The 24,267-nt window shown below is 38.5% G+C and overlaps 1 protein-coding gene across 10 annotated transcripts in view; it reads right to left on the reverse strand.

Moving 5' to 3' along the window:
• The window catches only part of EMCN (endomucin), a 94,816-nt gene extending 72,563 nt beyond the window's left edge, over positions 1 to 22,253 (reverse strand). For 8 of the 10 annotated variants that reach the window (XM_023758409.1, XM_023758405.1, XM_023758408.1 and 5 more), the window contains exon 1: positions 22,053 to 22,253. In XM_023758409.1, the coding sequence (XP_023614177.1) occupies positions 22,053 to 22,119 (67 nt within the window). In that variant the 5' untranslated portion in view covers positions 22,120 to 22,253. The remainder of the gene's footprint in view (positions 1 to 22,052) is intronic. The other 2 variants (XM_006094088.3, XM_023758404.1) reach the window with 1 other exon arrangement.
• Positions 22,254 to 24,267: the final 2,014 nt, after the last annotated feature.

Consider the following 24,267-nt stretch of genomic DNA (forward strand, 5'->3'; position numbering starts at 1 on the left):
TGTTGCTGCTTCCTATGGTTTAGTCTCCAGGAAAGTGTGTCCACAATTTAATTCCCTACTGTACCACTTTGGAGGTTTTCATATTCTTTATCTACTAATAGTTCTTTACTCTTATTCTTAAAAGTTTTAAACATTAAATTTGGTTTTAAAAAAGAAATATAATACTCTCGCCCTGGCCGGTGTGGCTCAGTGGTCACAGGTTCAATTCCCAGTCAAGGGCAAGTACCCTGGGTTGCAGGTTCAATCCCCAGCCCTGGTTGGAGCAAGTGCAGAAGGCAACCAATCGAAGTAGGTGAGGATAAAAAAAAAAGAAGAAATATAATGCTCTCACAAAAAGAGAATAAGGTCACTCATCGTTAATTGAAATAACCACAAGAGTAAATACTATGAAAAGTCATTTTTATACAGATACCGCTAACCGTGATGATTCCATGCTTGGATCCTGCTCTCCCTGTGTTGACAAGAGAAATAAGTGGGTGTAAAGCATAGTAAAGATATAAGAATACCAAATGTACACTTAGATAGCCAGGAGTGTAATAAAGATTTGCATCAATGTTATTTAATTCTGCTGCCATTTATGCCTAAAGTTATCTCACCTATCACCAGTATTACCCACTACACACCCTAGAAATACTGCTTTAGGCGAAAGCCTTTAAAGTTGTAAAGTACCTTGTAACATACCAAACTACAGCTTGTCCTTCTAGCAGAAAGTCAACCTTTTTATCCTCTTTTCTCATATTAACATACATTTGTTCCCACCCTTTAAAACTAAGGTCCAAAGGAGTACAAAGATCAGTGTTGCTTAGGAGCCCAACAATACAGATAGGAATTAAGGGCTGAGTAAGTGATTACTAATCATTTAGGCTCAAATACCTATGTGGAGACTATATATACAGTTGTCCCCACCTTATCCACAGTTTCACTTTCCACATTTTCAGTTACCCGCAGTCAGCCATGGTCCAAAAATATTAAATAAGAAATTCCAAAAGAAACAATTCTGGAGTTGTGGATTGCACACCTTTCTGTGTAGCATGATGAAATCTTATGCCATTAGCCTTCCTGTCCGTATCGTGAATCATCCTTTGTCTAGTGTCTCCGCTGCATACGCTCCCTGTCCATTAGTTGCTTCATAGAGTTCTCATTATCAGATTGACTGTCGCAGCATCGCAGTGCTGGTGTTCACGGAACCCTTATTTTACTTATAATGGCCTCAAAATGAGTAGGGATGCTGGCAATTTGAATAAGCCAAAGAAACGCCATAAAATGCTTCAAGTAAAAAATTGAAAGTTCGGTACTAGCTGTGGTCCAGGCATCCAGTGGGAGTCTTGGAATTATTACCCATAGATAAGAGGGGACTACTGTGCAAAGCAGAAGCCATAATGACTACAAAAATCTAGTTAGGCTTGAGTAAGGCTTTTGATTTTGACAGTATGAACTAAATTATAAGCCAAAAGGAGAAAAGCAATTTAGGAAAAAATTTAGAGCAATATAGCAAACAGATCTGAGCTTTACATAAAAAAAAATCCAAATCAGGTTTTTAAAGGACAGTATGTTGAACTGCATTTTTAATATTTCTGATAATAGTAAAGAAGTTGACAATATAAAAAATAATTAGATAAATTATTGTTCATTTACAGGATAAAGTTCAGTAGAAATAAATATAAACAACAAAAGAGCAAAAGCAAATTTAGTAAAACAGTATAAGAATAAATATGTCATAAAAAGATGTAAAGCAAAAGGAAGCCTTAAGCAAGAAATAAATAATTAATATTCTATCTTTAAATTCTACTTGCAATGAAACAGTAGTGATGACATTATGCTTTATAACTAAAAAGTAAGTATTATTAACTGTTCAATGTGGTTAGATCTTTATTACACCATGAATTCAATTTTTATGTCTGTGTTTTATGCAAGTAGGAGCAAAGTTGTCAAAGAAGATAAAGTAATGTAAGTAAAGATGCACACTGATTCCAGGAGGGAAAGAAAAAGGAGTTGGAATAATTTACTGTTTAACCTGAGGAAACCGTGTCTAAAACTAAATTCAATCCTTTCCAAACTTAAGGTTCTCTAATATCATTTATCTCTCTATTTTTCATTTCCCAATACATGAAGGAAAGTGAAAAGGATTACACCTTACAATTTCTGATACTTCACTCGATGAAAAAAAATCAGTAATTATTTCTTAATATTCAGAGAAAATAGATAGGCAAATATAGTTCATTAACAAATGAATTCTCTGTAAGCACATCAAGAAATACAAATGATATCTATAAGCCAAATTCATTAGTAAAATATATCTTCTGTGAAAATAACATGACTTCCATAATAACAATGTGTAACTTTTAAAATTATCTGTTGGAAGAATAGAAAAAACTATATTGCTTATAAAATATATTACTATCTACACTAATAAAAGAGAAACATGGTAATTAGCGTACGACCGCTACCCTTTTCATTGGCTAATCAGTGAGTATATGCAAATTAACTGTCAGCCAAGATGGCGGCCGGCAGCCAGGCACTGAAGCAAGCATGAGGCTTGCTTGCTGCAGACTCCAACGTTCCCCGCCTCACTTGCCGGCCTCTCAGCTGCAACTCTAAGCAACTATGTACTATGTTGCAAATAAGAAGCTAAACAAAACTCCAGAAACCAGCCGGACTGAAATCCAGCCGGACCGCAACACTGTATTGATGTTTTCAGCGGCGAGGCCTCAGAGCTAAAGCTGGCCCAGAATAAAAATAAGAAAACAAGGAGCGGTTGGAAGCTTCAGTCACTCTCCAGGCGGAAAACAGCCCTCAACCCCTCACCCAGACTGGCCAGGCACCCCAGTGGGGACACCCACCCTGATCCAGGACACCCTTCAGGGCAAACCAGCCAGCCCCCACCCATGCACCAGGCCTCTATCCTATAGGGGGCAGCGCCCAAACCCCTGACCGGCACCGGGATCAGCGTGACAGGGGCAGCGCCCAAACCCCCTGATCCGCCCTGCTCTGTTCGTGACAGGGGAAGGCGCCCCAACCCCCTGAACAGCCCTGCTCTGTGCCTGATGGGGGGAGCTCCCCAATCCCCTGATTGCCCTGCGGCTCTGTGTTTGACAGGGTGCAGCGCACCAACCCCCTGATCGGCCCTGCTCTGTGTGTGACTGGGTGCGGCGCCCCAACCCCCCTCCCCCCCCACGGGCCCTGCTCTGTGTGTGACGGGGTAGAGCCATAACCTCTCCATCGGCCCTGTCCCGAGTGTGACAGTGGCGGCGCCCCAACCCCCTGATCGGCCCTGCTCTGTGGTTGATAGAGGGTGGCGCCCCAACCCCCCTCCACGGGCCTTGCTCTGTGTGTGACAGGGTAGAGCCATAACCTCCCCATTGGCCCTGCCCTGAGTGTGACAGGGTGCAGCACCCCAACCCCCTGATCTGCCCTGCTCTGTGTGTGACAGGGTACGGAGCCCCAACACCCCTGATGGGCCCTGCTCTGTGCGTGACAGGGGGCAGTGCCCCAACCCCCCTGATGGGCCCTGCTCTGTGCGTGACAGGGGGTGGCGCCGCAACCTCCCCATCGACCCTGCCTTGAGTGTGACAGGGGGCGGTGCCCTAACCCCCCAATCGGCCCTACCCTGAGCGTGACTGAGGGTGGCATCGCAACCTCCCAATCCGCCCTGCTCTGTGCATGACCAGGGGCTGCACTTAGGAATTGGGCCTGCCCTCTGCCACCTGGAAGCAGGCCTAAGCCAGCAGGTTGTTATCTCCCGAGGGGTCCCAGACTTCGAGAGGGCACAGGCCGGGCTGGGGGACCCCCCCACCCCCAGTGCACAAATTTTTGTGCACCGGGCCTCTAGTTATTGTTATAATATTACAAAAATGATGATTATGCAACATTCTAATTCTATCCATACCAGTTCTTCAATGATAAATGAAAACTCTGAACTTAAAGAATTTAATAGGCAAGGCATATAATCCTAAAGATGTTTTGGGCTTTATGCAGCAAGTAAATAATGGATCAATTAAAAAAAAATTCAGCCAGTATCAATTAAACATTTACTGTGGGCATAGCTTGAGAGAAAATAATTCACCTTGCATCTAGAAAAAAATTTCTTGATACAAGGTGTCCTTTCTGTTCATCTGAATATCAATCAATTTTGTGTCAAAAGTTTAAATGTATTACAGGTTTTAATTTATCGCACTTGTATCAGCCATTTATTTCTGCACAACAAATTGTACCTAAACATGTGTCAAGACACTAATCATGTATTATCTCTCACAGTATTTAATGGAGCAATACATTTAGACTACCTTTCACCAAATCCAGGTTGAGGGTCTCTCATGAGATAACAATCTCTAGCAATTACAGCTGGGGCTGCAATCAGCTCCAGGCTTGGTGGGTCTGGAAGAGCCATTTACCAGGTGGCTCACTCACAGTGCTGGCAACCATGCTGGCTGTGGTGGTGGGAGGCCTCAGTTTTCCCCACTGGCTCGCTCCACAAGGCTGTCTGATTGCTCTCACAACAGGATGGCTGGCTTCCCCAGGGAAAGCCACCTGAGAGACTGAGGTAGAAACCATAATGTCTTTTACTACCTGGCCTTGGCAATCACACACTATCCCTTCCACTGTATTCTGTGAGTCACATAATTCAGTCCTAACTGAGAATGGTCCACTCTAGGGCTTGAGTACCAAAAGGCAAGGATCATTGGGGCCCATCTTGCAAACTGGCTCTCCCAAGTTAACAATTTGTTGGATTAGTCTGAAGCACGGAGATGATTAGATTGAAAGTGAATGTCTGTATTTTAGAAGAAAATCCAAGTTTTATTTATAACCTGCATCTATGCGGGTTTCTCTGCTACCCCTTAAATATGGCATGTTTATTTCCTATTCTGTAGCATTGTTTATGTTTTCCCTCCATCTTTTTTATTTAATGAAACTCCTAGAGAACACAGATAATTTTTCTTTAACACTCAAATGAAGCTGTACCATCTGCATGAAGCCTTATTTATTAGTTCCATCTGCAATGACTATCCCTATATATACAATTCTCAAACCACACAATTGAACACTTAGTGAGTCCATTTCCTCCATTTAACACAGACCATAACTGAATGCTTCGTATGTACTAAGCATTACATACTGTGTTAGGTGATGGCATACAATTAATTTTTATTTCCCTTATCAATCTAATTCAGTTATATATATATTATATTTATGATGCTAATATTTAATATATATTTTGCAAGTACATTCTTCAAGTTGTTAAATGTAAGGTTGTGTGTGTGTTTTAATTTACATAATAAAATATATTTCTTAAGTTTAGTTTACAAATATTATTATTCTATTTATTAATATAGCAAATTTAGCAGTATCAGAGGCCTTTAAACATTTAATCCAATTTTTATGTTTTGTTAATTAAACTCCCTTAAGTATTTAAAACTTTATTCATAAATTTAAAATAGTTAACATACACCAGTTTGCCCACCTTTCAGGGTTTTGTAGAGATAACATATAGAAAGTACTCTGTAAAGTCTCAGTTAAGACACAAATATGGCATCCTTGATATTAAATCATAAAGTCAGGCATGCTACCGTATTGAAATGATTCTATGGTAAAGAAAGCACATATGTACTTTTAATAAATGTTTTATCATGGTGAACACTTTTTTAAAGTACTTCTCTTATCCTGAATTAGTTGGAGATTGGAGAAAGTTGAAATGGAATTAAAGTCCTCAAAGTATCATACATCGTTCCACTCATGACACCTGTCTTAAACACCAACAAGCATACCAAGCAAGCTCCAGTTTGCACTTCAGAAGGTAAGTTCCAGCCTCAGGAAGAGGACCGGGTGGAGACCAGGGATTTTGAGAGGCATTGCTAGCCACGGAGTCCTCAAGGTCAGCCATTAGTGTCCTGGGCAGACTCACACATCAACTAGTGCCTATCAAATGAAAGATGACGAAGGCCTCTGGCTGCTAAAATTCCAGGTAGTAACATCTTAGAGAGAGCTACCACAATACGAGGGACAAACCTGAATAGAAGCAGGTCTTCCATGAAAGGCTTCTTACCCTGAATAAGAGTGAATGCCACCTAAGAGAACAGCAGAATGAGATTGAGAGGAAATTGATAACAGCTCAATTAAAGCTTAAAAGTGTCCAGTAGGTCTTCCTTTTTCATAGGGGATGAAGAATTCACAATAGTTTATGATGAATGACGATAGAGATTTGTTTGCTAAAAAGAGATTTTTATGTCACAGAATACTTCAGAAGGCTGCTGACTTTTCTCTCCATAGCTTGCTTTTATTGGTGTTTCTTAAGGTTTTCTGATTAATACATTCTGCCTCTGTTGTATACTAGTCATTCTTAAAACCTTGACAAATTTTATCTTATCATTTTCACTCAGTAAGACAGTTTATTTCCCTTTTAATAGATCTCAGCTTCAATTTTTAAGTTTCTTATGTTTGTATCTGCATTTTATTCACTCCCCCCAGCTTTTGTTAAAACAATAAAAGGTAATATGAATACAAAAGCATAAAGATATAAATATACATATAATGCCTAAATAATAGCCAGAATTTGGTGTAATTATGACCCAGTTTAAGAAATAGAATATTACCAGCCATTCAGAAGCTCCTTGGGAATGTTCTGTGAGTTAAATCTCTCTGCTACTACTAGACGTTACCCATAGCTGATCTGATTTATGGTAATGGTTTCTAGCATGTCTTTATAGCAGTGATTTTCAACTAGTGTGCTGCAAGAGTTTTTAAAACATGCAATACCTGACTAGTTAGTCACAGGCACTGACCTCTTTTCCCTTAGATTGTCAAATAAAACAAACAAATAAACAAAACCCAACAGCCAATACAATAGCCATCTGGTGTGAATGAATCAAAATTATACCTACTTTTTTTCCAGATCAGCAAAAAATATAATTTTTTGTGTGCCTCAGAATTTTAATAGTTTATGTGTACTATGAGGTGAAAGGGTTGAAAATTGCTGCTTTATAAATTTTCTATCTATGTGCACATCTCAATATAATCAAACTTAGATTTGACTGCTTTTAACTTAATGGAAATATATTGTAGGTAGTTTTTGTATTTTGTTGATTACTATATTTTAAGGATTTTTTATTTTGTTGATTAAAGCTCTAGTCTGTTCACTATCACTGTGCACAGGTTAATTAAATGAATAAATCATAATTTGGATTATTAATTTGGCAATCTAGACATTTGAGCTGTCGCTAATTTTTTGTGTATATAAAAATACTAGAGGTCCGGTGCACAAAATTCATGCACGAGGGGTGGGGGTGGAGGCGTGGGAGGTCCCTCAGCCCGACCTGCACCCTCTCCAATTCAGGAGCCCTCAGGGGATGTGCTACTGACAGCTTGGGCCCACTCCCCATGGTTCTCTGCTCTCTGCGGGGCCTGCCTGCTCCACACCACCAGGATGGGAAAGCAGGCACTGCTGGGTGCTGCCTGTGCCCCGATTGCCTGCTCCCCGGTCTCTGCCCAGCAGGCCCTGCTGGGTGCTGCCTGTGGGCCCCGATTGCCTGCTCCCCGGTCTCTGCCCAGCAGGCCCTGCTGGGTGCTGCCTGAAGGCCCCAATTGCCTGCTCCCCGGTCTTTGTGGCGACTGCCCAGCAGGCCCTGCTGGGTGCTGCCTGCGGCCCGATTGCCTGCTCGTGGTTGTCTCTGCCACTGCCCAGCAGGACCTGCTGGGTGCTGCCTGCGGCCCTGCTTGCTTGCTGGGCTCAGGTTGCCAGGGTGATGTCGCCAGCGTCCTGCCCAGCCTCTATGGGCGCCGCCATCTTTGTTGCGGAGCGACAGTTAATTTGCATATTACTCTTTTATTAGATAGGATTGTTATAAACATACATATATGTCTTATGTAAAAGTGAAGTACCTATTTAAGTCTGCCTTTTTTGGATTGGGTTGTTTTTATTTTCCTTACTGATTTGTAGTTTTTCTATATATTTCTAGATGAGGTATTTTTTTGTTGTTGTTTTTTTGTCCATTATATCCATGTCCAATATTTTCTCCCATTCTGTGGTTTTATTTTCACTTTTACTATTGTGTCTTTTAATAGAGTAATTCCAAAACAATAGAATATATGTCTTTTCTTTTATGGTTAGTGATTTTGTGTATTTTTCTACAACAAAGTAATAAGAATACTTTTCTATATTTTGTTCTTAATGTTTTAAAGTTTACATCTTAGGAAATGATTCACCTGGAATTGGCTATTTGAAGTGCGATGTGGGAATTCAATATAATTTTCCCCCAATGGCTGTCTGATTGTGCCAGTAGCATTTATTAAAAAGGCCAATGCTTTCTCACTGCTCTGTTGTGCCATCTTTGTTTTACATCAAAGATCCATATTCTATCCACTGATCTACATGACATAAATGCTACTATTGTCTAATGTGTTTAACATGCATCAAGTTGACAATTTTTATTACTACATCTTTGATATGGGTCTTGATAACTGGTAGAGCAAGTTCTCCTTTCTTGCATTTCTCCTTCAAGAATTACTAAGATATTCTTGACTTTATGCATTTCTTTATTCTTTCCATAAATATATCTTTATTGTTGAAAGTATTACAGATGCCTCCCCCCCCCCCCCACAGATTGACCACCTCCTCCCCATCCAACCCCCTTCCCAGGCCTTATCTGTGTCCATAGGTTATGTATATATGCATATAAATTCTTTGGTTAATCTCTTCCTCCTCCCCTTCCCTCTGAGATTCAGCAGTCTGTTGCATGCTTCCATGTCTCTGTATCTATTTTGTTTGTTGGTTAATTTAGTTCATTAGATTCCACATATGAGTAAGATCATGTGATATTTGTCTTTCTCTGACTGGCTTATTTTGCTTAGCATAATACTTCTCCAGGTCCCTCCATGCTGTCTCAAAGGGTAAGAGATTCTTTTTTATAGCTGCATAGTACTCCATTGTGTAATTGTACAATGGGCTGTTTCCAGATTTAGTTACTGTAAATTGCACTGATTGGTGGTTCAGGCTTCATAGGTTATATTCCTAGAAGTGGGATCACTGGGTCAAATGGCAGTTTCATTTTTAATTTTTCATAGGTTATATTCCTAGAAGTGGGATCACTGGGTCAAATGGCAGTTTCATTTTTAATTTTTTGAGGAAACTCCACACTGTTTTCCATAGTGGTTGTACTAGTCCGTATTCTCACCAGCAGTGTACTAGGATTCTTTTTTCTCTACATCCTCACCAGTACTTTTCCTTTGTTGATTTGTTGATGGTAGCTATTCTGGCAGGTGTGAAGTGATACCTCATTGTTGTTTTAATTTGTATCTCTCTGATGATTAGTGATGTTGAGCATATTTTCATGTGTCTCTTGGACATCTGTATGTTCTCTTAAGAGAAGTGTCTACTTAGGTCCTCTGCCCATTATTTAATTGGATTGTTCGTTTTTTGTTGTTGAGTTATATGAGTACTTTATATATTTTGGAAATGAACCCTTTACCAGATGTATCATTGGCAATTACGTTCTCCCATTCGCAGGTTCCCTTTTCATTTTGATGCTCATTCCTTTGCTGTGCAGAAGCTTTTTATTTATTTATTTATTTGTTTATTTATTTTAAAATCTTTGTTGTTGAAAGTATTATATATGCCTCCTTTTTTCCCCCCACTGACCCCTTCTAACCCACCCCATACCCCACCCCAGGCCTTCACAACCCTATTGTCTGTGTCCATGGATTTTGCATATGTGCATGCAAGTCCTTTGGTTGATGTCTTCCCACCCACCCCTGCCTTCCCTCTGAGGTTTGACAGTCTGTTCCATGCTTCTATGTCTCTGGATCTTTGCAGCAGTAAAAAAAGAAGGATCTCTTACCCTTTCAGACAGCATGACAGGACCTGGAGAGTATTATGCTAAGCGAAATAAGCCAATATCAAGACAAGCATCACATTATCTCACTCATATGTGGAATCTAATAAACAAAATAAACTGATGAACAAAAATAAACACAAGATAGAAGTTTGCCATTTTCAATACTAGAAGTTTTACTGCATATCTAGCTCAAATTCATAATATCGCAGCTTTTTCATTTTCTTTTATGTTCACAAATTATGTATTAATGCTAGTTATTCAATCCTCCCTATCCTCTCAAACTCCCTTGACCCTTAACAGTTGGTTCTCTGAGAACCAGAATAAATTGTTTGGAGTGTCAAAAACATCCTGACCCCACTTGAATCTTTGATGGAAATACTCCCTAATCAAATACTCAATTATTCAAGGTCGCTAATTTTCTTGAGAACTCTATAGGACAGAGGCCCAGATTCTTTCAGTGTTAAGCAGGAGGGAGAGTAACAATAGAATTGAAAGCAATCAATGAAATCTTATAATGAGTAGGGGGTAAAGGGTATATCCTCACGAATAGATGGTCCAAAAAGCTGAAATTTAAGCTTGTGTGCCTAGGGAGATTTGATTCCTTCAACTAATATTTGTCTTGGCGAAATCTAGTTTCCTATTATCCTAACCTAGTACAAGCAAAAAGAAAAAAAACAGATTACACTGAATTCATATGAAAATTTTCTCTGAAAGCACTAGACTCCAGCACTTCCCTTGAAAGGTAAACACCGCTGGTTGTCTTGTGTGTATGGCCAGTCAAAGGGCTCAGGTGACTGGTCAGTAAACTTGAGTCCAGTCCAGGATCTCTCAGAGTGCGTTAATGTACCAACGTGTAAAAATTACCTGTAAGAATTGCTGGAAACATAGGTTTTTTTTGTTTTGTTTCAGTTTGGTTTTACTGGAGCTCTGGGGATCTCTGGGGTTGAGCTCTGGGAAAATATAACAGATATCTTAGGTGATTCTTACGAGTAAAACAGATTAAGAGCTACTGGTTTGTGTCACAAAGTTGTGTCCTTAGGCTTTCCTTCTCTGACAATGAGCACAAACACCAGTCTGCCCAATCCCCTGGGCAATGGCAAGGATTCACTGAGATAACTGATCATTGAAAGTGCTTTGAAAATGTACAACATTCTGCAAGTGAAATGGATGGACAATTGAAGGGCTGACAAGAGATTTAATAAGAAAGAACTCTACTGGGTACTGGGCATGTAAAAGTGGTTAGAGGGTCTACGGGGAATACTCCCAATTCATTAGAGCATTGAGTGCTCCCCTCATCTCTCTTTTGTATGGTTCTCCCTCCCTTTCTCATTCTTGATCTTCCCATGCAACCCGATCAGAGAGGCGCTCTCTTTCTCCTAGTCTCTATCACTACCTCAATTTCTTTTAATCTCCTTCTTACTTTCAATCTTTTTCTGGATGTCAATGAATTTCTCTCTCTGTATCTCTGTCTTTTTTTCTATTCCTCTCACCACTAAATCTCTCCAATTTATATACAAATAATACCACATGAAAAAAATGTTATTTGTTGGTGTGTACTATGAAAAATGTATCTTTGAGGCAGGAAATAGGCCTGTCACATACAAACAGATACTTTCCAACAGTCATATCTGAAAATTCCCCGAAGGAGGTAAACATTAGGGAATACAATTGAAACCTTGCTCCTGTGAATATATCTAGGAATAAAAGGATGTAACTGAAGCAAGATATCTTGAGGTAAAATGTACAGAAATTATTGGTTATGACAGGATCACACAGTAAGAACTGGAAGAAAACTTTAATATCTTTAGTTAAGCCATATTCACTTTGTAGATGGAGAAATTAAAGCCTTGAGCCATTAAAACAATTGCTTAGCTCAGTCACACAGCAAACTTGTGGCCTATGGTAGTTAAACCACGGGCTCTTGGGTCAGAGGACAGTGCACTCTCCACCACTGCACAGTGCTGACTTATGACACCAGTCAGAGCTCAGTGAGAATGAAATTTAAAGACTTTGTTATGTTGCGCATGAGAGAGAGAGAGAGAGAGAGAGAGAGAGAGAGAGAATGCTAAAGTAGCCTTTATTTAATGTAATGCACTAGTAAATACTATACATATTGTAGGGATTTTGTGTCTTTATTTGACAAAGTAAAAAAGCTGTTACTACCATGTCACCTGTCTAGAGGGCATTTTGATCTTTTATTCATCAATGAAATTTTAAATAGGTGGGAATAACTGAATTGCTTCTGGGCATGATTAGAATAGTTTATTTCTCAAAATGCTGAACCAAGACTTCAGAAGTAGAGAAGTGAAATCTATAATCAACATGTCTTTATGAGTGAATTTCCATAAGTTTATATTCTATTCTACTGAGAGTGAGAATTAGTCTGATCTAAATGGTTCCAGATTACCTGATGAATGATGTACAGAATTACAGGATACCAATTTTTGTGTGTGTGTGTGTGTGTGTGTGTGTGTGTGAGAGAGAGAGAGAGAGAGAGAGAGAGAGAGAGAGAGAGAGAGAGGGAGGGAGGGAGGAAGAGAAAGAGAGAGGAAGCCTCAGGAATGATTCACCACTTGCATTCAGATAATCATGCCATTTTTGTGTGATATGGATAGTCACTATAAACCAAAGACAGGATTTTCTATTATTTATACAACAATATAATGGCAAATCAACTTCACAAAGCAAGTCAAGTATGTCCAGCCCACCAAGATAGTATCCAAAAATGACACTCACAACTTCTATATGACACAGGCCAAGGATAAACATAAATATTGCCCTCAAGTTACTGAAAACAAATCCAAACTGCCTTGGGTATTTTCCACTCTGCTGAGTTTTGAAGAGACAGAGTTCTCCAAATTAAAGCAAGAGCTGGTTAGCAAGAATCATCTAAGTTTTCAAAGATATTCTCTGGGGGTGGGGGATGGGGGTATCAATTAGACCAGTGGTTCTCAACCTTCCTAATGCCGCGACCCTTTAATACAGTTCCTCATGTTGTGGTAACCCCCAATTTCATTGTTACAAATTGAACATAATTAAAGCATAGTGATGAATCACAAAAACAATATGTAATTATATATGTGTTTTCTGATGGTCTTAAGTGACCCCTGTGAAAGGATTGTTCGACCCCCAAAGGGGTCACGACCCACAGGTTGAGAACTGCTGAATTAGACATTTCCTTGCTCCCAAGAGATTTATATTCAGTTAGATTGAAATAGACCATAATAACAGGCTTTTAAATGGTTGGGAGCATTGTCATTTTTCTTTCTTCTACTTTGCAAACTTATAGAGTTTTAAATTTAATTGATATAAAACTTTTACCCAACAAATGAGGCTGTCAGAAATGAAAAAGAAAATAAACAATAATAAAAAGCTTATTGACTCATATAATTGAATCATCCTAATCCTAATAATGTAATTACTAATAATAAATCTTTAAATTAGTTAATTCTTGAATTTAAAAAGGTGAGTCTTATTATCTAAAACTGGATTTTCAGGGAGACAGATAATTGGGATATGTCTCATAGGACAGAGGAGTTGTCACAATGTCCTTGAGCTGGCGAATTCAAGAGTGGCCTCTGTACCCTAGAGAGAGTGCCCAAGACTTTGGATGTTTGTGCCCTTACACTTGCTGAATGCCCTAGGAGGACAATTTCACAGTTCATACAAAAAAAAATCATTTCTTTAGCCACTTCGGTTAAAACAAATTCAATGTGTTATACAAATGTTTTTCCTTGTTTTGTGTGTGTGATTTTTATAACTCAAGCATTATTTCAACACAATTGAATGTGTTGGCAATATTAATGTGTACCAACCATAAAAAAGATGCAAAGGTATTATTGTAAAAGAGCAATAGTGGATTGTCAGTTAAAGGCCCAGCCAATAAGGAAAAATTCTCACATTTATAAAATGCTTTCTAAGTTATCCATTGATTCTGTGAATTAAATGTTCTAGCTTGCATATTAACAACCATTATTTTAATAATTTGTAACTTACCCAATATCTAAAATAGGTTTTCTTGTTTTCATGTAACACCAACACTGTTTCAACAAATATTTTTTCTCATTTGTAGAGAAAAAAATGGGGCTAAGAAATATTTAGTGTCTTGACCTACTTCAGCATATTAATAAGTTAGATTCAAAGTTGGTCAGATTAAGACAGGTTTTTTTACTAACCTATTCCAACTATCAGATTAAGCAATGCTTAATATTTTAAAATAGGTAATAATATTTGAGACTATTGATTCTCAGGACAAAAAAAGTTCTCATTAAACACAAACACAATTTTGCTTATTAATTTGAATGATTAGTTTATACAGTGAGTGAGGAATTTACTAACCTGAAAGGTATGCTAGAGACTACACCAGTCTGTATATATCAAATTGTGCCTGTATATATTGTGATTAAGAATGTAACTTGCCAATCATCTTCCTAGTATCCTGTATCAATTTTCTTGAGAAAAATTTTCATGTGCTGGATTTTCACTTTGTGAGAATTCACATTATAATTATTTAAATATTTGCTGTTTCTGTACTGGAATCAACTTGGAAATAAATTAATCTAAGGAATGGGATATAATAAACTCTAGGACTAATTCTAAAACTCGGGAAAATTTACTAAGTTACCACATGCCTAACACTATCCTAGGCATTTCATGTACATTACCTCAAGTGATCTTCTCAATATTCCTATGAGGTAGGGACTGTACTCGCTCCATTTTACAGCTGAGGAAAATTTATATAACTTTTCCATGAATCCACAAATAGCGAGTGACAAAGCTGGGATTTGAAACTAGACAGTTTGGCTCCAGAAAAATTACAAATGTGACACTAAGTGATTAATTCACTAATAGTTATTTCCACTTTTTTTCTCCTCCAAGTGCCATATTAACTGCACTGATGTTAATATTAGAACCCTAAATGAGTAGGTAGGCAAAAGTCTACAATGCCTTTCAACCAATCCCCTAAGAATGAATTGAATTCAGAATATTAAGAAAATTGTTATAACTAAGTAGAAATTCATTCATATATCTGTTGTCTTAGTGATACTGTTGTAGTAAGCTAGTAATTAATAAGAAGTAAGGAGCAAACGCAAAGCCAGATATTATAGGCATTGCCATCTGGGAAGCTTCACCAAGAAGCTGTAACTTCACACTCCCCAGAGAACCTCCAGCCCATTCCCTGCAGGTTATTGGGGGAAGGGGTTCAACAAAGGGGAGATAGGTACTAGTAGATGTACAGTAAAGTTGGCGTGACTAGGGAAGGCGCCTGTCAGTCAAACCTGGGAACAGAGATCATTGGCCAGAATGGGCAGGGCCACTGCAAGTTCATGAATGTTTGGGGAGACATAATCCCCCAAATAAAGGAATTGTTTCTCTTGGCTCTTGGCTCACTCCTGGCTCTCCTGCATTCACCCATGCTTCCTTCATAGCCATGTGGCCTTGCGGACCCCACATGCAATGGATTGATGGACTGCAACTGGGAACACAAACTAAGTTAGCCTGATGCTGGACTAGGCACTGCTCAAATATGAAGCAAAATTCCTGGACACTGGCTTTGATTCTAGCTCTGCTGAAGCCACAGCTACACTTTGCTATGGTGGGGCAAAGGGAAATGGGACCTTGGAAACTCAGGGGTTTAACTCCACAGAAATAAAGCTTTCTACAATAACTCGTCCTCCCATGGGAGTCTCAGAAAAAATGCCTTTTCTCAGGATATCGCAAGGAGCTCACTCCGCCAAGCAACAAAGGGGGTTGCGGAGCTGTCCCCACCAAAAACATTAGTTGTTGGTTTAGATGTGCCAAAGTGGCTATGAGAAGTAGAAATGGTTTCTGAATTACTCAAAGGGTAAATCTCTATCCCTATTATTTTCTATCAGAAAAATTCAACCATGGTAGCTTTATAACATTGGAAGGGTATAGGATTGTAGAGGAAGATTTTGAAGAACAATGTCCTTTGGTTTCATTGTAAGGCATACCATCCTAGTAAAACTTTATATTATCTCCAAACCTATGTTTCCTAATCAGTAAATAAGAATAATAAAGCTGAACCTGAAGTGTTTTGATGGAAGTAATGTGTGTCAAGTGCCAGGCACAATAAATGGTAGCTGTTAGTAGCTGTTGTGATGATACTTATTTGGGTTAACTTTGATACAACTAATTTAGGTTTAGGCCAGAATAGGACTGATTAAAAAGATTAAAAAGCAGTTCACGTTTCAGATGAGCAGGATACCAAGAATGAAACCAATGACATTGACATTTTTGACTACTAACCTCACAATATAATTTATTATTGACTCTTACAGACTAATGATTGCCTTAAAATAGAACCTGCTTAGAATATTATTTAACTTATGCAACAAAAGATTGATTAAAGCTTTTTTTTTAAGCAAAGAGGAGGGAAGCCAGTGCATATTAATTAAAATGTCAGAGAAACTGAAACTAATCTATACCTACACATACATTATCATCCAAACCAAAATGTTCCCATTAGGAAAAATAATAAATCCTGGGTTGCCATAGCAATGGCTGGACCACTAGTAAACACGGCCAGAGAAAATATAGGGAAAAACACAATAGGTGTCTAATATTGAATAGTGTGGTTGCTTCTATTTAGAAGCTAGTTTTGGTTATTCTATGAATATATTATTCTACAAGACAAAATTTCTATTCAACTTTAGAAAATTATTTTTCTTATGCTTGCCTGAAGCTGAGGTACCATATAGTGGCCTTTCCAGATATAATTAATGCTGCTAATGACCCCCATGCTGATGTTGATATTGAGAGCAACAGCACAAAAGGATCTTGTTTGCTAACTAAAAGAGCTTTTTCTAACACTGGACAGGCACTATGATCCTATCCTGATAGCGCTATAATGACTCACAGGAATTCAGTAACAGGAAAAGAGACACTTACTACACAGGAATTGAATGTCCCTTAGAGTAAATTCCTGCTTTGACAATCACTGTTTAGCAATGTTCATCTCAATTTGTTCCCAAAGATGAAGAGGAAGCTGGAAAGTGATAACTGAGAAAAAGAATCTAAATTATTTGGATTAGATAATTCTTTACAAGTTAAAATATTTATCCGAGGCTTGAAATGTGACTTCATCAATAAAAGAATGGGTAATGACCCCGTAAATTAAAAACTTTTCTGAGACCCTCAACTGCTCATTGTTTTTTCTCAATATCTGAATAATTACAATCAGCAGAATAAAATTGCCAGAGAATTCTAGGATGATCATGTCAACCTTTAGGTAGAGACTATTAAACATAAGTAGTGAAGAAAGAATGCTAAACAAAAGGATCAAGGACAGCCCTAACCGGTTTGGCTCAGTGGATAAGGATCAAGGACTGAATACTTTTCCCATTGGGTTTATTTCCATATCAGTTCACTCTTCTTGTAGTAGATCCCCCATTTTAGGTAAGCTCTGTTGAGAGTAATTAAGCTAAACAGAAGTTATAAGTAAAATGATCACTAAAGCAACTCATATGTTACTTAAGGTAATACAGGAATTAATAATGTATAGTATTTACTTAACTTTCTTCCAACTTCTCTTTTTGTGAACTTTGTTTTTATAGAAATCCATACTGTATCTTTGGGAAGTTGGTTTAGAATAATTCTTACTACAAGAAAATGTTATATAAAGTATTTGATGCCCCCAAAGGAAAAATAAGTAGAATCAATTCTATTTAGATATTCTTCCTCAAAATGATTATAGTCATAGCAGTTCCTTCTTCCAGATTTTTTAAATTACTATTATTTGGCACTGGGTTGTCCATTTATCCCTATCATCTCTTCTGCTGAAGTTTGGGTATTGACTTACCTTTTATAAGAAGCTCCTTTCCCTATATTTGATGCTTACTTTCATAGCTAAGAATCAAAATAATCTACTTGTATCTATCTTATGTTCTGTTATTCATACCTGTCCATAACCTTTTCCCAAGGACTAGGACTAGGACTAGGCAGTAATATGGTAAGTCACTGTGATAGGAAGAAATGAAAAATAAAAAAAAATAAGTGGAAAACTATATCATTCATTTATGCATTCATTTAGCAAATTATATCCTTATGTGTTTAGAACTGTTACTAAACAAACAAACAATATTAAATATGTACCTTACTTTCAAAGCACTTGTAGTCTGGTAAAGGAGATAAGAGATACATACAAATAACTGTGACAGATTTGGAAAACAAGTGCCATAAGACTAAGAAATATGAGCATCCAGAGAGACATAAATTGTTTCTCTATATCAGGGGTCCTCAAACTTTTTAAACAGGGGGCCAGTTCACTGTCCCTCAGACCGTTGGAGGGCCGGACTATAGTTTAAAAAAAAAAAACTATGAACAAATTCCTATGCACACTTCACATATCTTATTTTGAAGTAAAAAAACAAAACGGGAACAAATACAATATTTGTATGTGCATGTGGCCCACGGGCCGTAGTTTGAGGACCCCTGCTCTATATTATTCATCTTACAATGGGCAAGATTAAAAATTCTTGGGATCTAGAGTAAAGAAAATTCATTCCCTCACTATCACCTCCAGCTCCAGAGACATTCCAACTACCTACTAGACAATTTCAATTTCCCTGGATGTCTCTATTTGAAAATCTTATTAGGATTTCAAACTCACTATGTCCCAAACAAATACGTCATTTTCTCTCTCTAAACCATCTATCTTTCCCTATGTCTACTCCCAAGTCATTTCCCTACTTTTATTATTAAAATCACCCTCTCTGTACACCTCAGTCACTTTCTCCCTCATTGCCAGTCAATAACATGTCAAACCACAGAGTTTCTACTTCCTTATAACTTTTCCCCAGACCTATCTTTTCACTTTATTGATAGACTCTTAGACTTGCAATAACATCTGAACTATTTTCTTGAACTTTTACCTTTCCTGACTACAATATTCAACCTCTATCCTGCTCACAGATTAATCTTTCCAATTTATAGCCCAATCATGTAATTCCCATAGTCAAACACATTTAGAGGCTCTAAACTAATAAACTATATGAGTCAATATTTCTCATCCTGGTATTCAACATATGCTGAGGCTGTATTTCTAAGCTCATTTCCCAACATTTATCTATGTCCAACCTGTGATTGCCTTACATTGCTAGTCTAGACTCTATTGATGTTTAATATTCCTATTCAGGAAGCTACATTCATCTGGAACCTCCTCATTTTCAAGATTCATAGTTCATGATAATTTCCATTTTTATATGAAGACATTTCTGATGTCCCTATACCCAAAACTAAGCTAGTTGTGAATTCTCCATATCACTCTTGATTTACCACTCAAGGCCTACAATATAATCACACTAATAATTATTTGGGTCCTCCTTCCCCCCAACCCCCACTTCTAAGGCAGGGACTGATTGATCTCTAAAACCTTCAGCATTTAGTATAGTATGCCTTTCAGTGTGTATAATCTATCTCTTTTTCGTGAAATTGAATGTTAAATCACTAACAAATGAATTTCTCCAAGCAATTAAATTCTTCCTCAGATATCAATACAGTGATGTTTGTTCCTGCCTGCAAATGCCTAAAACATATTAATCTTTCCTAAATTAGTGTAAAGTTCAAAAAGCAAATGGCACTTGAAGAGGCAATTGCTTTCAGGGCCTCCCTTTTCTTGGAATCCCTCTTCATTTAACTTCTCTCAGACCCAATAGTCAAAAGCTCATTGATCGAGACTTAAAAGCCAAAGGGGCTTAAAGCCACGGTAGGAGTCTGTTCAGTTTGAAATATAATTTGAAAACCTCAGGAAAGAATGACAGTTCCTTTTCAGGAATCTCCCACACATATCTCACAAAACAGCTTTCCAAATTGGAGATAGTATAATATTATACCACCAACCAAGTAATAAAAAGTAATTCACTGCCAAGTAGAAAGATCCCCTTGATTTTCACAAGGAGCACAAAAGACTATATTGTATTTATTTAAATCTCAGGCTGATAAAAACATCAGAAAGAAAAAGAAAGCAGTCAATTTCTCTAAAAGATCATTATTTAAAGAAATAAATTACTATGCAGAAAAGCATGGATCTTCCTGACAACTTATGAATTTAAGACACGAAATACTCCCCTCCCCACCTCTAATAATCAACTCTGCGGATGAAATACGTTAAGCATTCTAAGTTTGGGGAACATAGAGAGCTTTGAAATCAATGTGTTTCCGGTTGCAAGGGTTAGGGGGGGAAACGTACTAAATCAGCTTAGGAAATGCTTCATTTCCTGTCCCATATCTGGGAAGGAAAACATAAAACAGGCAGAACCAGGTGCAAAAAATCATACACGTGAATGGGAAAACCTCTTCAACTCCTAGGCACCGCTCAGGTGGTCGAATTATGCTCCCAAGCTAGAGCTTTCTTTTCTAAGATACATGGAGTGGTTTTTACAAACACTGGCTTGAAGTTAACAGATAGGCTTGTTGACAGAGGTTGAAGAAGATGGTCATTATGTAACTGTTGTCTGGGGTCCAAAGGGAAATTACCGGACTTGGGTAAATAGTTCATTAGAAAGAAGACACAATTAACAGAGAGAGTAGGCTCATTACCGGCGAGCTAACGGAGGTTGATATTCTCCCAAAAAATGACCAGGTAGAAAAATCTGCCAGGTCATCTCTGGGTTGTCCTTCACCTTTCCATCTTCCTAATGCCTAGATTTTGCAGGCTGCTTGATCCTATTGATCCTATTCCCCTTTGCTTCCAGAAAGACATGTAATTCATTCAAAGTTTAATGATGCCAGGAAAGCAGTGTCCTCACGGATGCTCGCAGACCTGAAATGCTCAGCAGCCCAACCCAGCCTTTCAGAAAGTATACTGATCTGACACCTGTTTGTGAGCAGTGCTTTCCATGCATCAGGATTCTTATTAATCACGCCCCCCCCGCCCCCCCCCCCGGCTCCCCGTGCATACTGAAGGGTTACTTCTAAGGGAGTGTGAGTGTATTGATTTCTGGGACACCTCATACATACTCTTTATTTTAAGAAATCAGATTCTTAGCAAGTCTTCCAAGTCAATTTTAGAGCCTTGACAGTCACAGAAACTTAACCCTGAAAACTTCAAGATGCATGGTAAGCCATCATATGTGATTTACAAATACACTTGAGAAATTAATGATACAGGTATTTCAGGAAGGAGTGTGCTTATTTTTTTTCTACATTATCCCTGGATATTCAAGTTTTATAGGAAGCAAACTTTTTAAAAGAGCACTAGCGAAATTAAATCAGAAGGGAGGTGTGTCCCCCTCCCCCGCCCAGGACCTGTCAGAATCAATCTCTCCCACCCGTGTTCTTCTATGATAGTCTGTACTTTGGTTCTGTCAGGCATTAAGTCTGTCTTGTATTAGACTTACATGCTTACTTATCCCAATAACACATTCTCCACTGTGGACAAGAACGAGGTCTTGCTCATTTTTCATTCCTTGCCCCGCTGAGAACATGGTAGGAGCCTAATAAATATTGATTAATATAACTGCTTACTGTGAATCCCTCTGAAAGGGTTACAAGTAAAATGTAATCATTTGTTTGCAACTGGTCATTAATATACTTAGGGCTCATGTAGGTACATAGATAACCTGTATCTGAGTTTCAAAACCTACAGTCAATGGGTAAGGTTTTTATGAATAACCCCCTGAAATGTTATGCAGAATGTTGTGTGTAGGTATGTGCATATTTCTGGAGCAAATATCTATAAACTTTAATCAAACAAATCTCTTTACCCACCACATATTCTCAAGATATTATAGTTCATTTTCCTATACAGCTTTACTCAACCTCTCAATTTATTAAAGCCTACTATAGTAGGGGCAAATATAGGCCAGCATCTGCAATGCGATATTTCCAGTTATAGCCTTTCACACATACATGACAAGCTTGTGATTTCTAAACCCATGTCTGAAAAGAGACCATTTTAAACCAGCATTTAATCCCCAGATTTTTATTCTCTAAAAAGGTCATATTCTATATTCCCAGTACCTTTATGATGCCATCAACAGCACTTCAAGGCCCCTGCAGGAGCAAACATTTCCCTTCAGTGGAAGCAAACATTCTCCCTGTAGAGCCTTCTCTATGCACTCACAGTCAACACCCACACATTTCACTCAGGAAAATGAATCCCCACCTCTAAGTTTCAGGGGAAGCTCCTTGATGGGAAACTGAGGCTAACAGCCCCTCTGAGGGACATCTGATACACACCATTAGAGAAATAAGAGAAAATGGTACCTATGTTGTCTTCACTGCTACCAACGCTGGACAGAAGACAAAGGACGGTGACTTGAAGCAGTTTCATGGTGCCTGTGGATTGTCGCCGTGGCTCCTCGCTCCAGTGTCAGCCAGGGACAACTCCCTCCCAGCCTGGCAGGGCCTGATTAGCAAATGGAAAAGGTGTGCGGACTGTGAACAGCCACTGCCCATTCCTCCTTATTTCGGGGGCTGTGATAAAGAACGGGAGGAAACACACACACTCCCTTGGGGAGTTCAGCAGAGAGGAGATTTATTGTTTCAGTCCCTTACAGGAACTTTTTTTTTTCTCTCTTCCTTTGGCAGCCACTTGTGTTTTTGTTACTACATTATTTTGTTCGTCTTCAACAAAAAGGTCAGGGCGGGTTTTGAACAGAAACAGATCTTTCTTGAGAATGGGTCCTACAGCTTTCTAACTTTTGTTTTGAAAGTGCATTTTGGAGTGGTTATAAAGGGACCTCATTAAAGAGTGACTCAGTTTGGATAAAGAGGCTTTAACTGCCCGAGAGTTAAATTTTAGAGCAAAATCCACAAGGAATCAACTTTTCTTCTTTCTTTACAAATTGAAAGCCCGATTAGCAAAGACCGTCTCCTGAAGATAACTGCACAACCTGCTTAGATAAGAGCATACTCTGTTCTAAGTGATCGGAGGCTGCTTAGGGATGCCCAGGGAAGTGTCTCAGGATAGTCCTAATAGAACTAAGCAAAGACATATAAACATTCACTGATCATTCCTGGGTTTTATTAATGGAAATTGATGAAGAGGAAAGAAAAATTACTTCTAATACCCGGGTTCTCTTCTCCAGGAAATACAATTGAAATGGCACTGATTGGGAGACTCTAGCAACAAATCAGTGAGTTTGGGAAGGAGGAATTCTTCAAATCAGAATGCCAAGCAAGCTAGATACTCTGTATACCAGGGATCTGTTTGATATTAGCAGCAATTGATTAAAACCTAGTGAGTACATAGCCCCAACCCTGGCTTCAATCCCCGTAGGCTGTGCTGGCATCTCAGCTGATTGCCCTTTTATACACCTTTAGGCATAAACCTGATAAACAAAAGACTAATGGTAGATCAGTATAGATAGATTCATCTGCTCCACCAAAAAAAAACCACCAAAAAACCATAAAACTATTCCAAAATTATACTTTTACCTGTTTTTAAGGAAGACACACATTGCACTGCTTCTCAGGGCCGGGAAGGACTCATTCTAAGAGGGGTTAGAGCAAGTCAACTAGTCAAAACACCCCAGAACACTAGTTTCATCCCAAGTTATGTCAAGTCCCAAAAGGGCCTCCGAGTTCTGTTTTGTATATAAGCAATACTCAATTTTATCATCTTTTCGAATTAATATTCTAAAGCAGACTACTTTTGGAGTTGTTGCTTTATTTGGTATATCCTGGAGAGTATAAAGATAGCAATAATGTGAACAGATGTCACATGCACATTCCAGAAATACGTTGGGGTGTGGCCATGAACTCACAGTGGAGTACTCACATTGCCTCACTTCCTGCTCCTTGCTCTGCTTCATCTCTGGAGTTTTCAGCACACAGAGTCACCACTGATGTCGGCCACAGTCATTGTTATGGATTCAATAGCATTTTGATTTCTCAGCCCTGACTGCTGAGCGTTTCATGAAAAAGACTAGAAACCTATTCCTAGAATACTTGATAAAAATATTATGTCTACCTCTGGCCAGTGTGACTCAGTGGACAGAGATTCAGGCCAGGTGTCAAAGGGTCAAGATTCAGTTCCTGGTCAAGGGTATGTACCTGGGTTGCAGTTTTGATCCCCCACCCAGTGAGGGCATGTGTGGGGGGCAACCAATAAATGTGTCTCTCTCACATCGATGTTTTTCTCTCTCTCCCTCCCTGCCTTCCCAACACCATTTATTGAACAGATTGTTTTTACAGCATTGTATAGGGTGTCCCAAAAAATGTATACCCACACTTTAAATAATTATAAAGGCAGTGTTTATTAAAATACATTTTATTTTTAAACTGCGCTATCAGCTGTTAAAGTGTGTATACATTTTGGGGGACACTCTATATGTTCTTGCCTCCTTTGCCAAATATTAATTAACCATATAGGTGTGGGTTTATTTCTGGGCTCTCTATTCTGTTCCATTTATCTATATGTCTGTTTTTATGCCAGTACTATGCTATTTTGATTATTATGGCCTTGTAGAATAATTTG

The sequence above is a fragment of the Myotis lucifugus genome, unplaced genomic scaffold, assembly GCF_000147115.1.
Source record: "Myotis lucifugus unplaced genomic scaffold, Myoluc2.0 scaffold_129, whole genome shotgun sequence".
Taxonomy (NCBI): Eukaryota; Metazoa; Chordata; class Mammalia; order Chiroptera; family Vespertilionidae; genus Myotis; species Myotis lucifugus.